The sequence below is a fragment of the Zootoca vivipara genome, chromosome 2 (assembly GCF_965207765.1).
Source record: "Zootoca vivipara chromosome 2, rZooViv2.hap1.1, whole genome shotgun sequence".
NCBI lineage: Eukaryota > Metazoa > Chordata > Lepidosauria > Squamata > Lacertidae > Zootoca > Zootoca vivipara.
The window spans coordinates 16,465,119-16,480,568 of record NC_142584.1 but is presented as its reverse complement, the minus strand read 5'-3'; the positions used below and the strand labels follow the sequence as shown (position 1 = coordinate 16,480,568).

The window sequence follows — 15,450 nt, the reverse complement described above, 5'->3', positions numbered from 1 at the left end:
AATAAACAACTACCTGACTTTTAGAAGACATTTGAAGGCAGCCCTGTTTAGGGGAGTTTTTAATGTTTGATATTTTATCGTGTTTTTATTATTCTGTTGGGAGCCACCCAGAGTGGCCGAGGAAACCCAGCCAGATGGTCAGGGTGTAAATAATTATTATTTTTATTATGCATTTATATATGTTGGAAGCTGCTCAGAGTGGTTGGAGCAACCGAGTCAGATGGCGGGGAATAATAATAATAATATAGGCTGTCCCTAATTTCCATCAGAGAAATGTTGGAGGGAATGCTAATGTATGGGTTACACATGTGCAGCGGAACTAAATGTTAAACACCCTCCTCTGGGGAGTCACCTTCATTTCTGCAGGGCCCCTAAAATGAACCATTCTGAACTTTCTGTCTCTCCTCCCTATCTCAGAGTCAGGCAACAAAACAAAGGATCTATTTTCCTTTTCTCCTGCAAAACGTCCTTCTGCGGCGCCTCCCCCTTTTGCGCAGCCCCCCAATCAGGCCACGGCTGCCCATGATGAGCGTCTGTTCCCTCCCACACAACTTTCCTTTAATCCTGTGAAATTGTCTCCGGTCCCTTGATCTTTTCCTCTCCCACTTTTTTTTTTTTAAACTCCGGCTCAACAGTTTGTTTACGGTCCCTTGCTTCCCCTTCTTCTCGCGCTGCCGGACAAGTGTCTGCCCAGTGGCATTCCGAGCAAGCGAAGGTAAGCTGCGCGCACGGCTGGCTGGATTTTGTCCCTTTTTATTCTTATTTTTGTTCATTTTTTTATTTTTTATTTTTTTTCCCCTCCAGCTGTTGGTCGCGCTCGAGGGAGGGAGCGGAGCCCGAGAAGCGTCGGCGGAGATCTCCCAAGCATTTGCTGAATGGGAGAATATTCATCGCATCGGAGCTTTTGAAAGTGGGTCTATTTCTTTTCCTTCTCTCCTCGCTCCTGGTTTGCTTTTATATTTCGCCTTTTCTGCTTCTTAAAAGCGGGGGAAGTATTAGAGTGGCTGGGGAAACCCAGCCGGATGGGCGGGGAATGAATTTTATTATTATTATAGGTACCCCCGCCAACTCCAAATTTCATTTTTTCCTGGACTTTATATCAAAATGCCATGCTATGATAGTATAAGATAAAACGACGTTCTTTCTTTCTTATGAAACGACGTGATTGAGATAAACTTCGATGGTGGTGGTGGTGTTTAAATGAGAGATAAATCGGACAGCCAGCACTTTTCTTAATGGCTTGGGGGAACGAGACCACCCATCCCTTCAAGATTTCTTGGTTTCCTAGTCTTCTTATATTCTCCCCCTTTTCGGCTTCCAACAGTGCAATCGCCTGCCAGTCTCCTCAGAAGTAAGTCCCATTGTGTGCAGCGGGGCTTACTCCCGGGTAAGTATGCATAGGATTGCAAACGTAGGGTGACTTACTGGAGAGTAAGCCCCCATCGAACACTTATTTCTGAGCAGACACACATGGGACTGCAACTTATGGTTGCTACTGCTGTAATAACTGATTTTGAACCTCGAAAGAGAATTTCCTAAAAGTGAATACCCTGGGAGAACTAAGCCTGTATTTTCAGAACTGGCTTCTCTACCAGAATCATGGGAGACAGACCAAATGTATATATATAAAAACCCCATTCCCATTACAATCTTATTGCTGAGCCGAGGTCTCTGTCGCCTTGAGAAATATTATTAAATATTTTGCATTTCTCTTATGTTACTGTCCTAAAAGGGGAGGAAGGTAGGCTGTTTCTTTTCTCTCTCTTTTTAGCAGTTTTCATCCTGCAGCACACACAGGACCAGAGTGGTGTATTTTTTTTAAAAGATTAGGGGAAAAGTTGGGGGCGGGAGCATGAACTCCTGTTTACTTTTAATGCTTGGATTGTGGTGTACAATGACACCTCCCAGCACATCAAGTATGCAGGGCTATGCTGCTCAACAAAAGGATCTGATCCGGTAGACATGTGGCTCAAATCACCTGACATCAAATGATCAAAAAGTGTGTGTGTGTGTGTGTTTTGGGAGGGGGGATTGTGGTTGCCAAGGAAGGAGCAAGGGAGATGCGATGCCGTAGAAACTCTCTTGTACGTTACAATGTTCTTAAAAAGCAACAGGTTATCTATTTTATTTATTGGTGTGTGTTTTAAAGTGGGACTGTGGATAATTGGAAAAGCCATTTAACCTCCTCCTCCCTTCCCCAATACAAATACTACTGCTCTAATTATAGCATTAAGTGCTGCAAGCCCATGCAGTCTGTGTCAGGAGTAAGTTTCATGGGTAGAGCTTACTTCTGAGTAAGTTGCATGAGATTGCATTAAAACTGCAGGCAACTCTTACACCCAGCAAGGGTCTTCTTCTTGTTGTTTATTGTTTACTGGATCTTTGTATTTTTAAAGAGGAGCAAGGACCCAAGTGGCAATTCACATTCTTTCAAATGTTTGGAGTGTTACTAGTTAATCGTGGAGAGAGATTTACTCTGGGTGTGCTCAGTGACTTTCTCAGTGCTTCACATACCCCCAGGGCTACATCCTAGCCTGAAAACAGGTTCTGGGGGTGACCACAGAATTTTCTTGATTATCTTTGTTACTATGATTTAATGTTATGTAGCCCCAGGAATGTATAGGGCACACTATAGGAGACATAAATGCCCGGAGGACTTGCAATCTAGCTCATATAGTTCTTGTGGAGTATAAGGAGACATTTGAGAATGTATAGGAAGGTTGGTTGGAGGGAATCTTTCAGGTGATGGAGTGATGGTACTAGGGCAAATCTGAAGGGGGCTGAAGATAGAACCCACTCCTCACCCTCTACAGAATATCATAAGGTAGATCCACTTTTGTGGCCACAATCATCCTGCTCTGTCCGTAAAATTCTGCAGTGATTTAAATATTTGCAAAACCTTCCTGACGGGAGATGACAATGGGACAGGATGAATGCCTTAAGGACCATCACAGCATTCTGAAAAACCAGCTATTATCTAAAGGTGTAATTTATTTTCCCTGAACTTCATAGATTTGTCTGGGAAAGGAAGTCAGGGCCTGTGGAGCAACTGTACATGTGAAGCTGCTTCTTCCATTGAAATGAACAGGGTAGGCCATGAGGGTACAGAAGAGGCAGGCGTGTATTGGGGCTGCCCCAACAAATTGCTGGAGCAGAGCGAGGAAACATGACTCAGCAAAATAAAAGAAACACGACCCAGCAAAATAAAGGAGGCCCGTTTTGCACTACTATTTCAGTTGTTTAAGCTCTGGTAGAAATTCAGCTGTGTAGTTTCAAGAACCGCAATGGGAAAGGAAGGACAGATAAATGTTTTCCTCCAGTGACCACTGTTAAGGCTGCTCCTTTGGGATGTATCATGTGTGTTAGGAACATGGAGATTTGCTTTACAATGGTATCTTGGTTCTCAAACTTAATCCGTTCCGGAGGTCCGTTCCAAAACCAAAGCATTCCAAAACCAAGGCACACTTTCCCATAGAAAGTAATGCAAAATGGATTAATCCGTTCCAGACTTTTAAAAACAACCCCTAAAATAGCAATATAACATTAATTTTACTATCTAACGAGACTATTGATCCATAAAATGAAAGCAATAAACAATGTACTGCAGTCACGCAATCAATCAATCAATCAGTAGCTGAACTGGGTTCCACACAGACACACAAAAGAGCTGCAAAAACACCAAATATATAGCAAAAATGGACAGCCCTCAGCGTAACACTCAAAATGGAAGTGTGGCACTCAAAACAGAAGCATAACACTCAAAACGGAGCACATTCAACTTCCGAAAAAAGTTCGCAAACCGGAACACTTACTTCTGGGTTTGCAGTGTTTGGGTTCCAAGTTGTTTGAGTACCAAAGCGTTTGAGAACCAAGGTACCACTGTATATCAGAACCACTAGTTCATCAGTCCTGTGTACACTGACTGACTGGGAGTGGCTGTCCGGGGTTTCAGGCAGGAGTCACTCCCAACCCTACCTCGAACTGCCAAGGATCGGGACCTTCTGCCTGCCAAACAGATGCTCTGCTACTGAGCTACTAACGGTCAGGGTGCTGAATGTTGCTCTTCCTCTTGAATATCCCACACCTTTCCAGCTTGCGCCGGCTGCCGTGTTGAAATGGCCCTAACAATCCCTCGCAACCACACATGCGTACCAAAGGAATGTCGAGTAAGCTTAGTAACAAATCTTTTGCTGGTTCAGAAGGTTAACCCGGCTGCCTGGCGGTTTCACAGCTGTTGCTCCTGTTGACAATCGCTTTGGCTCTCTCTTGGCTGAGACGTGTCACGGAAAAGTGTCTGGCTCGCCGAAGTGCAGGTGGCTGAAGAAATCTCTTAAACATGTTGCATTTAAACAGGGTCCTCTCCTAAAAAGATCCCCACTCTTCCTGCTGTTGCCACCCAATGGGGCATGGCTTAGGGCTGGGGTGTTTGCTAGGAAGGAATAATTTTTTCATAATTGTGTGTGTGTGTGTGTCCGTGTGTATTCTAGACACAACCTGTGGAGGATCCTGCAATCTAACTTGAGTGTTGTGCTTCTTCCTGCACTACCTCGGGGATTTTTCTGACCAAGGATGGGGGATATCTGTTGCCAAGGCATCCTTGAAACTATAAACAATTATTTCAACGGGCAACAATGTTTTCAAGCGTTGCTTATCCCATTCTACGATAATTGCATTTCTGTATTAAAACAAGCTCTTTTCCGCTGCAGCAGACCCTCCAACATTTCTGCGATGAAAATAGCGATGTCCTATTCCATAATAATAATAATAGTAATAATAATTGTATTGCTTATACCCCACCCATCTGACTGGGCGGCTTCCAAGATGTATAAAAACATAATAACACATTAAACAACTTCCCTAGAAAGGGCTGCCTTCAGATGTCTTCTAAAGGTTGTATAATTACTTAACTCCTTGGCTCGGGGGTGGCATAATTGCATATACCCTCCAATGTTTCTCCGCTGAAAATGGGGATGTCCTAAAGAAAAGTGGAACATTTTAGGATCAAATCAGAAACTGGGACAGCTTCTGTAAATCTGGAACTTTCCCTGGAAAATAGGGACACTTGGAGGGTCTTCTGCAGCAACAGACTGCCACATTTGTTTTCAATAACTTTTAAAAATAATAATCTTGCCAACATTATTTCTCCACCTTCCTGCTGCTGCTGCCGCTAAATGGGGTATGGCTTGGGAAAGAAAGAAAAAATTCATAACGGGTTTGTGTTCACCTCTACATGTGGTAATTCCCTCCTTATTTCAGACAAAGCGATACATCCGTATATCACAATGTTTAGCTGGTGATATACATTGTGATGTTGATAACCAGGTATCTCCCAGCCCTACTCCAGTGCTGGGTTTCTTCCTGCACAGAGGGCAATGCAAGCCTTTAATTACAACTACTGCAGGGACGTGTGGTTAGGGAAAAGGCAATCATAGAATTGTAGAGTTGGAAGGGCCCCAAACGGCCATCTAGTCCAACCCCCTGCAATGCTGGAATCACTCGTGTTTCCTGTTCTCCCGGTGGTTGCCTCTGAGCTGTTGCTACTCCCCCCCCCCCAAAAAAAGATCTGATTTTTGGACAGTGGCGGGGAAGTGTGAGTTAGTGCTCGCTTTCACGCACAGTCACCATACAAATCAGAGTGAATTCTTATTAAATAGGCAGCGTGACCTCATTGCCCTGAAAACAGATCAGGTTGAACGCTGTGAAGCAACAGAACCTTTCTTACATGGAATGCTATTGAATGGTTCATATAACTATATATTTCTTTTTTAATATTTTTTTTGTTTGATTTTAGAAAATGTAAACATTCAACAAGAAACAATTCAATATCCAAATATCGAGATTGCTCTGAATCCCTTGACTTCCCCCCATCCCTTCCATGGGTCCTAATTGTAATATTTACAACTGCATATCAATACTATCCAAGTTTTATCCTTCCAAATTTTGGCATTCCAGCCGAGTCCATCAACTTGGTTTGCCATTCTTTTCTGGTTGGGGTTATTTCTTCCTTCCTTTTCTGGGCTAATAGCACCCGTGTGGCTGTTGTCGCATACACATAAACACTCTTTTCTGATCCTTTGACATCTTGGTACCTGTAATTCCTTATAAGAAGGCTTCTGGTTTTTAAACAAAAGTTATTTAAAACATTTTTTTCTTCATTTCATTATATATCATCTCCTAGAATTTTTTTTATTACTTTGCACGTCCACAACATATGATAAAACGTACCTTCGTATAACTATATAGTTCTAACATCACATCTTCTTCCTTCCTAGGTCACCTCTCTATCTGGTCCTCTGTCTGGTTTTAAAAGGAAAAGGAAGCTGCATAAAAACGATTTATTTCTGGTGTTTGGGAGAAGAGGTGGTGGCGGGAAACCCAGCGAAGATTTCCAGAACATACCCTCGAGTTTATCTCTTTGCTCACCGAGCCACGCCGTCATGGACTTCCTATGGATGAGGTAGGTGGATACAGTTGGCAGTGTGTTGGTTGCCTGCTGTTTCTTAATTTTGGAAGCAAACAGGAGGATCTCTCTTGTTGACAGCTGGAGCTACCTAAAGTAATATGCAATCCCAAATAGGTGCTGTGTGCCCCCTTTTCTCCCTCTGCCTGGGCAACTTGTGGAAATAAAAGCTGTCAAAACAGCAGGAGAAGGGACAGGAAAGCAGGTGTGTGTGCTTTAGAGTTGAATGGCAGAGCTTTACCAAACACAAGCACACAGATCTGCCTGTCCCTTCTCATTTGCAAAGATGCTCGGGCAGCTTACTTAACTGGGAGTAAGTGCACTAAACTCATGTACAGGTGCAGGGTACAAGAAGTGCAGGGTATTAATTATTATTATTATTATTATTATTATTATTATTATTATTGGAATAGGGTGTCACTATTTTTGTTGGAGGGTATGATAAAGCACTACTGGGTCACTGCCACCAGAGCTATATGTGGAACCCCCAAGGCAATTCTGTTCTGAGATGCCTCTAGCCTCCTGAGCTGTAACTCTGGAAAGATATGCAGGAATCTATATCATTCTATGACATAGCTAAACCCACAGAGCCTTTTAAGCTAGGTAGACTTGTGGCACCTATGCCACAATTTGGGCATCCCTACCATAAAGTGATTTCCAAGAGATGCATCTATAGTGGAACCTCGGTTTATGAATTTTCGGTTTACGAACGCCGCGGACCCATCTGGAACGGATTAATTCACTTTCCATTACTTTCAATGGGAAAGTTTGCTTCAGTTTATGAACGCTTCAGTTTATGAACAGACTTCCGGAACTAATTACACCCATGCTTCGGGTTAAGTACACTTCAGGTTGAGTACTCCGCAGACCCGTCTGGAATGGATTAATCCACTTTCCATTACTTTCAATGGGAAAGTTTGCTTCAGTTTATGAACGCTTCAGTTTAAGTACTCCACGGACTGTCTGGAACAGATTAATCCACTTTCCATTACTTTCAATGGGAAAGTTCGCTTCAGTTTATGAACGCTTCAGTTTATGAACAGACTTCCGGAACCAATTGTGTTCATAAACCGAGGTACCACTGTATTCAAGAATCAGATGGGCAACTTCTAGCTGCCCTTTATATGTTGCATGCATGCCTGGATAGCTCCACTACTACTAGTAATAATAATAATAATAATAATAATAATAATAATAATAATAATAATAAATATATTATTTATTCCCCATCCATCTGGCTGGGTTTCCCCAGCCACTCTGGGTGGCTCCCAACATAACACTAAAACAGAATAAAACTTCCCTAAACAGGGCTGCCTTCAGATGTCTTCTAAAAGTCAGATGGTTGTTTATCTCCTTGACATCTGATGGGAGGGCATTCCACAGGGTGGGTGCCACTACCAAGAAGGCCCTCTGCCTGGTTCCCTGCAACCTCCCTTCTCCCAGTGAGGGAACCTCCAGAAGGCCCTCAGTGCTGGACCTCAGTGTCCGGGCTGAACGATGGGGGTGGAGACGCTCCTTCAGGTTTACTGGGCCGAGGCCGTTTCGGCCTTTAAAGGTCAGCACCAACACTTTGAATTGTGCTTGGAAACATACTGGGAGCCAGTATAGGTCTTTCAAGACCGATGTTATATGGTCTCTGGGGCCATTCCCAGTCACCGGTCTAGCTGCCACAATCTGGATTAGTTGTAGTTTACAGATCACCTTCAAAGGTAGCCTCACGTAGAGCACATTGCTGTAGTGCATTTCCTACACTCTTTCCTATGCCAAGGAAGCCCCCTTTTTGTGTGTGCATGGTCTCGCATCCCTCAGCATTGCTGTCGTAGAACCATAGAATTGTAGAGCTGGAAGGGACCAACCCTCTTGCAATGCAGGAATATTGACCTCAATATGGGACTCAAACCCACAACCCTGAAATTAAGATTCTTATGCTCTACTGACCGAACCGTCCCATGTTCAAGACCTGTAATGTTATAGCTGCATGATGGGGAATGCTGCTTTCATGGCACTGCTATAAAGTGTGAGCTAGTTGATATAATGAGGCGGCTGCAGGCCTGACTCTCATATAGCCCCTCATTCTTGGCAATTCCTTTCCATCATGGATGGACATACCTGCCAAGTTCCGGCCTGAGAAATAAGGGACTGGACCGGAAGTAGCAAACCGGAAGTAGCGCTGCCGCCATTTTGGAACTGGGCGGAGCATGCTCAGAAGCGACTTTTGATGCTGCTCTGCCCTGTTCCAAAATGGCCGCCACACCAGAAGTCGCGCTGCAGCCATTTTGGAACTGGGCAAAGCAGCATCAGAAGTCGTTTCTGAGCATGCCCCGCCCAGTTCCAAAATGGCCATCGCGCCAGAATAAACCGGGGGGGAAACAAAAAAATCCGTTTTTTTCGGCTGGGGATAGCTGGAAAAACGGGGGTTTCCCGGGGAATACGGGAGACTTGGCAGCTATGTGGATTGATAAGTGATAGAAAGCCTTTGGGGTTGGTTTTTTTTTGGGGGGGGGGAAACCATCTTTCCCTATGGAGGGTTCCTGCCCATTGTTCTGCTTTACAGAGCACAGTCCTCTGCTTGAAGGCATCCTCTATTTAAAGGGCTGCTCTTTCCAGTTCAAGTCCATTTTAAAGACAAATGACCTTAAAAGGGAAGGACAGGGCTCTTGAATTTGCCCATCAAAAGTTAGCAGCTAGACAACAGACTTGGTGGTCGTGTTGCTTAAAGAGAAGCGATCCATTCGGTGAAAAGAGGTGTGTGTACTAGGCATAAAAGGGCAAAGGAACTACATGGTATATGAACCCAAATTGTCCAAAATAGAACTGGATCATCCTTCTGTGCTAACAAAGGTCTTAGTTAGATTCCCTCTGGTTGGCTGCTACATCTACATGGCACATAGCTTGTGGTGATATCACCTGCAGCAATACACTTTACAGCATACTCACTGTGATGAAGAAACTTGTCAGGGCGTGATAAGGTCCGTTTTACTATGACTTTAATCGTCTTCAATTCACCTACAGTAATTGAAAATTCGTTGAGATTGTGCAATGGTTCAGAGGGTTAGATATCTGTGGTGAACCTCGAAACTAGCTGGGGTTTTTCTTGAAAGAAGCATGGAAGAATATCCAGAACAATGCCACATTTTTTCCATTTTTAAAAAAGGTTTCCAAAAACAAAAACACAATTTTTGACGCGCGCGCACACATACACATGTTTACATTAAACCATAGTCCATATCAGTACCTTTATGGGGTTCCCTGAAGCCCCAGACCTCCCCCCACCCCTCCCTTGGCTTCCAAAAATTATCTTTCTTTTTTAACTGCATCTAATTACATTTATCTAAATTGCTACACTTCCATTTTATCCGTTGTCGTTTTAAATTACAAGTGCTATGTTAATCCTGCTAACTTTTAAAAATGTTTACAGTGTTCTTTAATATATTCTATAAAGTTATGCCATTCTTTGTTGAATTTATTATCCTCTTGGTGCCTGATCTTCCCAGCCAGCCTTGCCATTTCCGCTTAGTCCATCATCTTCATTATCCATTCTTCTTTCGATGGGGTTCTTCTTTCCATCCCTGGACAAATAGCATTCTTGCCACTGTCGCCGCATACATAAACAGTACTTTCTCATCCTTCGGTAATTCTTCTCCTGTTATACCTAATGAGAAGGTCTCTGGTTTTTCAACAACAGTTATTTTAAACATTTTTTTCAGTTCATTATAAATCATTTCCCAGAAGGCCTTTGCTATTTTACAAGTCCACCACGTGCCACATTTTTAACAAGAAGAAAGAAAAAAAATTCTCTCAAAAACTAATACTGGTCAGATCGTCACTCATCTCTCTAACACCATGTAGCAACACAGAAAAGCAAGATTTGTCATCAAGAATGGTGTCGTCGTTGTCCCCATGCATTCCACTCTTAAGTGGAAACAAAATGGCCTTAAAGGGTTTTTTCTAAGAACAACTTAAAATGGAAGTGCACAGAGAAGTAGTTGCAACAATCTCCACATACACTCAAAGAATCTGAAATCAGAATTAATACTTGTAGAAAACGAGCTTGTGTGTGTGTGTGTGTGTGTGTGTGTGTGTGTGTGTGTGTGTGTGTGCAAGGAATGCTTGATAAGCAGTTAAGCAAGCTTGAACGCTGCTGGGCCCTAGGAAACTGCAAATGAATCTTTGGGCTTGCTTGCTTGCTTGCTTGTTGTTGTTGTTGTTTAGTCGTGTCCGACTCTTCGTGACCCCATGGACCAGAGCACGCCAGGCGCTCCTGTCTTCCACTGCCTCCCGCAGTTTGGTCAAACTCATGTTAGTAGCTTTGAGAACACTGTCCAACCATCTCTTCCTCTGTTGTCCCCTTCTCCTTGTGCCCTCCATATTTCCCAACATCAGGGTCTTTTCCAGGGAGTCTTCTCTTCTCATGAGGTGGCCAAAGTATTGGAGCCTCAGCTTCAGGATCTGTCCTCCCAGTGAGCACTTAGGGCAATGCTCTTCATATATAGAAGCCATAAGGGTTTCAATTTCATTAATTTACACGATAAAGTAGACTGCATTTTAAAGTTGCCTCTGAGTGTTAAAACTGTTTATGGCTGAGATATATGTGTCTATGAAATGTGAATGTATCTTTCCCTCTAAGAACAAATTTAGGTAACTTTTGCTAATCAGTTTTGAAGCAAAAATAAGGTGTTGGTTTCTATAAATCCAAGGTGGAGAGAGAGTCTCCCTTGGTATGTAGATATATATGTTGATAAGTTAAGAGAGAGAAAGAATTAAAAAATCAGGATAACTGTCAAGGAACTATGAACTTCCAGACTTGGGCTGTGTATTTATTTTTCTCTGGCTCCAGTGAGAGACCAACAGTGTTTGAAGCTGTGGACACAGAATGTTAGCCACAATCCATATTTATCCTGTGGTTTCTTGAAAAATATTGCTGTTTGATCAAACCAACCCTCAAATCAAACCAGCTTCCATTTGATTCAAATAAGTAAGCTGCGGTTAAGCTGAGGTGTATAGCAATTGGGTGGAGACATCCAAAACACTGGTATGTACATCAACATGAAAGTGCAACTTGAAACACAACCTCTCTGCATTTCTGTTGAATTAAGGGTAGCAAAAATGAATTGAACCAATGCCCAAACTTTAACATTTAAAAACTTTACGTGCAGAAACGTATAGTTCTAGATCAGGCATAGGCAAACTCTGCCCTCCAGATGTTTTGGGACTACAACTCCCATCATCCCTAGCTAACAGGACCAGTAGTCAGGGATGATGGGAGTTGTAGTCCCAAAACATCTGGAGGGCCGAGTTTGCCTATGCCTATTCTAGATGAATTAAAACATAATATTTACAGTCACATGGGCTTACAGTCTCTTCATCTAGCTTCCAAACAACCGTATTTTCCTTCCTTTCCAGAGCTCAGCACTCAGCCTTCTGTATCTCAGTTAGGCCATGCCTTGCAGCGCCTATGAGAGATTTCCTCATACTTTCTCCTGCAGCTTCGCTCTCTTTCTTTCAAGCCGCGAAGAAGCACTCCAACACTCTATGCAACTTAGCAGTGTTCACAGTGGAGTCTAAAACACAGTCATCTTGCTTCACATAAAATGGAGTCTCTCTTTCACTAGACGGTCCCTTGTGACCAACATTAGCCAATCCCATGAGAACTATTAGAGAACTCTAGAATTCAGTTGCCAACCAAATTTAAGCACATAATAATGCATGCAAGCACTTACAATTTCAGTGAATTAAATGACCGTACTTAACCATTTCAAATTGCTAATGTGTGCATAGCCTTTGTTGTTGGCTGTTGAGCCTACGGAGAGAAGAAATTCCAAAGTTTCAACCCGTTGTCTGGGTGAATCATTCTAAAATCCACCCTCAAACACTCACCCATTCCAATACTTTCTCCCCCTTTCCACAGCTGAAAGGTTTTCAACAGCACCCGGTCTACCTCCAGCAGTGCAAAATCCAACCCGAAGTTGCAAGATGACCGATGAGCCCATCAAAGAGATCTTGGGAGGTTCCAAATGTCCTCAATGTGCAACGCTGGAAAAGTGCAACAACAATGACTGCAGGGTGACAGCTGTGCCTCTGGTGAGCGAGTGCCGGCTGACAGCCGCCACGGGGGGAGCTGAACTCTCCTGCTACCGCTGCACGATCCCGTTTGGGGTGGTGATCCTCATCGCAGGGGTGGTGGTCACAGCTGTGGCGTACAGCTTCAACTCCCATGGATCCATCATCTCCGTGCTTGGGCTGGTCATACTGTCCTCCGGACTCCTTTTGCTGGTGTCGAGCGCGTTGTGCTGGAAAATCCGACAGAGGAGCAAGAAGACAAAGAGGCGAGAAAGCCAGACAACTCTAGTGGCAAATCAGAGGAGCCTGTTTGCTTAGAACGGAACAGAACTGCAAGCGAATAGTGATGGGGGGAGAGGTGGATCACGGAACGGACGAGCCTATTTATTTGCAGTTGGGCTGCAGGATTTTATTAATGGCTGGATCGGATTTATTAAAAAATAGGAGCTAAAACGCACTTAACAGTTCAGGAGTCCTTGGTATCTGTTTAATCGCAAGCCTGCTTCAAGATGCACTAGGGTTGGTGTTTTGCGTTGGGTTTTCGTCGTCCTCTTCTCTTTCAGCTTACTTCCGCCTTTCAGTTACCCGACTTGCATTGCAACGGTCAAATGTCAATGTTTTCATTCTTTGAGGGGTGGGAGGGAGTTTTGTAGTGCCATTGTGGCCAAGCACCCAAGTAAGGAGCCCCAGATGGAAAAATGTAGCCTGGTCAAAGTTAGCGGCAGGAAGCTGATAAGGCACACCTGAAAAATTCGATCGCTTGACAGGAGCCAGGTAACCCACAATGGGCAGTTCTCTATTTTGGGGTAGAATTAACATGTTTCATATGCCTGCATGTGAGAGAAGCCTGGTTTGATTTTTCCTTTCCTGAGAAGTAGTGTCTGAAAAACGTGGGGCAAGGTGTACGGACAGTTTTATTTATTCATTATTAAATTTATAGCCTGCCCTTCCTCCAGAGGCTATGTAACCTGTCAGTGTTGATTTGCCATAAATTTGGAAGGGACCATGGCTGCATCTTATGTGGGGTTGGCAGGGAAAGGGTCAAATGCCCCCCCCAACAGCTGCCTCTGTGCTTCAAATTCCTCTAGAAAAAGTAGCCGTCACTCCTTTGTTTCGGGCGTTCCTGTGCAAATCAGGGGTAGGGAACCTGCAGGGACCTCCAGATGTTATAAGACTCCAAATCCCATCAGCCCCAGACAGCGTGACCAATGTTCAGGGATGATGGGAGTTGTAGCCCCAAAGCAGCTGGAGGGGGATAGGTTCCCCAGCTCCGGTGTTTCAATCCCATCTTCCGAATTAAATAAAAAAGTTGCACAGCATGCCATGTTAAATTCATGTTTGTTTGCTTTGACTGTTGAAAACTGTCCTCCTTGCCATCGCTCAGGAAAGCAGCCTTGACATGCTACTTTCCTCTTTCCAAGGTAACGAGAACTCCCCTGCCTGCCACTCTTGCCCACTCCAAAAAGACACTAGCTGCCATCCAAGGTAATAGCAACAGACCCACCAAGTGTCCTTAATTTTCCAGGGACAGTCACAGATCTACAGAAGCCGTCCTGGTTTTTTTATTTGATCCTGGAACATCCGCTTTTCCTTAGGGCAGACATCCTTATTTTCATCAGATAAATGTTGGAGGGTTTGGAATAGGACATCCCCAGGGTTTGTTTGTTTTTCCAGCCGGAACTCGGCTCCGGCCCCTCTCAGGTGGGCGCCATTGCCATTATAAGAGAACAAGGAAGGTGTCCATGGTGAGTTCTGGCACCTCTTTTTCTAGAAAAATAGCACTGGACCGTCCCCATTTTCATCGGAGATGTTTTGGACAGTACGGAATAGGGTGTCCCTATTTTCCTTTGGAGAAATGTTGCAGGGTATGTAGCAAATATTTGGACACTACTGGAGAAGATTATCAAGAAAAATCAAGGACGTGACCCAGTGGTGCCAGGGACCTGCCGCTTAGCACTATTTTTCAACAGGCGACAAGCCCATGGACCAGCTTCTCCCTCCGACATGATGCCCTCTAGATGATGTTGGACTCCCTGCAGCTCCAGCCAGCATGGCCATCACTAGGGATGATGGGACTAGGAGTCCAGCAACACCTGGATTGCAGCAGCTTGGGAAAACTGTCATATGAGTACATGGCTTTGACTTCTATATGTAGAGCTGGGGCTCCTCTCCCCTCTCCAAGGAACTGTGATAGCTGCATCAGCCCCGTTCTTGGGTATCAGCTCAGCTCTCCATTTTGTTCCCATGACGTTTATCTGTGGTACTTCGTAAAGAGTAATATTGATTTTCTTTTCTTTTTTTAAATGATTATTTTATGTGGGGGAGGGGCGGGTTTGCTATTGTTTAGACCAGTGTTTCCCAACCTTGTGCCTCCAGCTGTATTTGGACTACAACTCCCATCATCCCTAGCTAGCAAGACCAGTGGTCAGGAATGATGGGAATTGTAGTCCGAAAACAGCTGGAGGCACAAGGTTGGGAAACACTGGTTTAGACACAGGGTGCTCTCTCTGTACTTATTAGCCCAAAGTAAACAGAAAGGTATGTTTATAGCTTTTTTTTTAAAAAAAGTGACCTTTTTTTGTAAGTTAACTATTATAACACTGTCATACTTAGCACTTTGGGGTGGTTTTGATATTTTAAAAAAATGGTTTCTAAAAATTGTACCCTCTATTTTAAAATAATAAACCATCTCTGCTGCTAAAGCATAAGAGAACCTAGTCATTTGCATCCTGTTCTGGAGCTTTTTGCCATCAAAGACAATCGCTGCAAATAGGTGGATTCTCTTTGTGATGCTCATCCCAGCTCCATTGAACGGGATGGCTGCATCTCATACAGGAGAGGAATCTCAGTGCCATCCAGGACATTTAGTTGGCAATAGTTAAAGCACGTCAAAGGTAGGATAGGGCCTTTAGCCAGGCCTGAGTGCTTCT

General features: G+C 43.8%; 1 protein-coding gene across 2 annotated transcripts; it reads left to right on the top strand.

Moving 5' to 3' along the window:
• Positions 1 to 545: 545 nt before the first annotated feature.
• Positions 546 to 12,977, top strand: TMEM100 (transmembrane protein 100). Of its 2 annotated transcripts, XR_015947959.1 has the most exons (4): positions 546 to 715; positions 805 to 910; positions 6,273 to 6,457; positions 12,369 to 12,977. XR_015947959.1 is itself a non-coding variant. In XM_088661376.1 (2 exons), the coding sequence occupies exon 2, from the start codon at positions 12,434 to 12,436 to the stop codon at positions 12,836 to 12,838; it is 405 nt and encodes a 134-aa protein (XP_088517502.1). In that variant the 5' UTR covers positions 6,317 to 6,457; positions 12,369 to 12,433; the 3' UTR covers positions 12,839 to 12,977. The 2 variants fall into 2 exon arrangements, 1 of the variants encoding a protein (XP_088517502.1); XM_088661376.1 differs by lacking the exons at positions 546 to 715; positions 805 to 910 and having other exon boundaries at positions 6,317 to 6,457.
• The last annotated feature ends 2,473 nt before the right edge of the window (positions 12,978 to 15,450 follow it).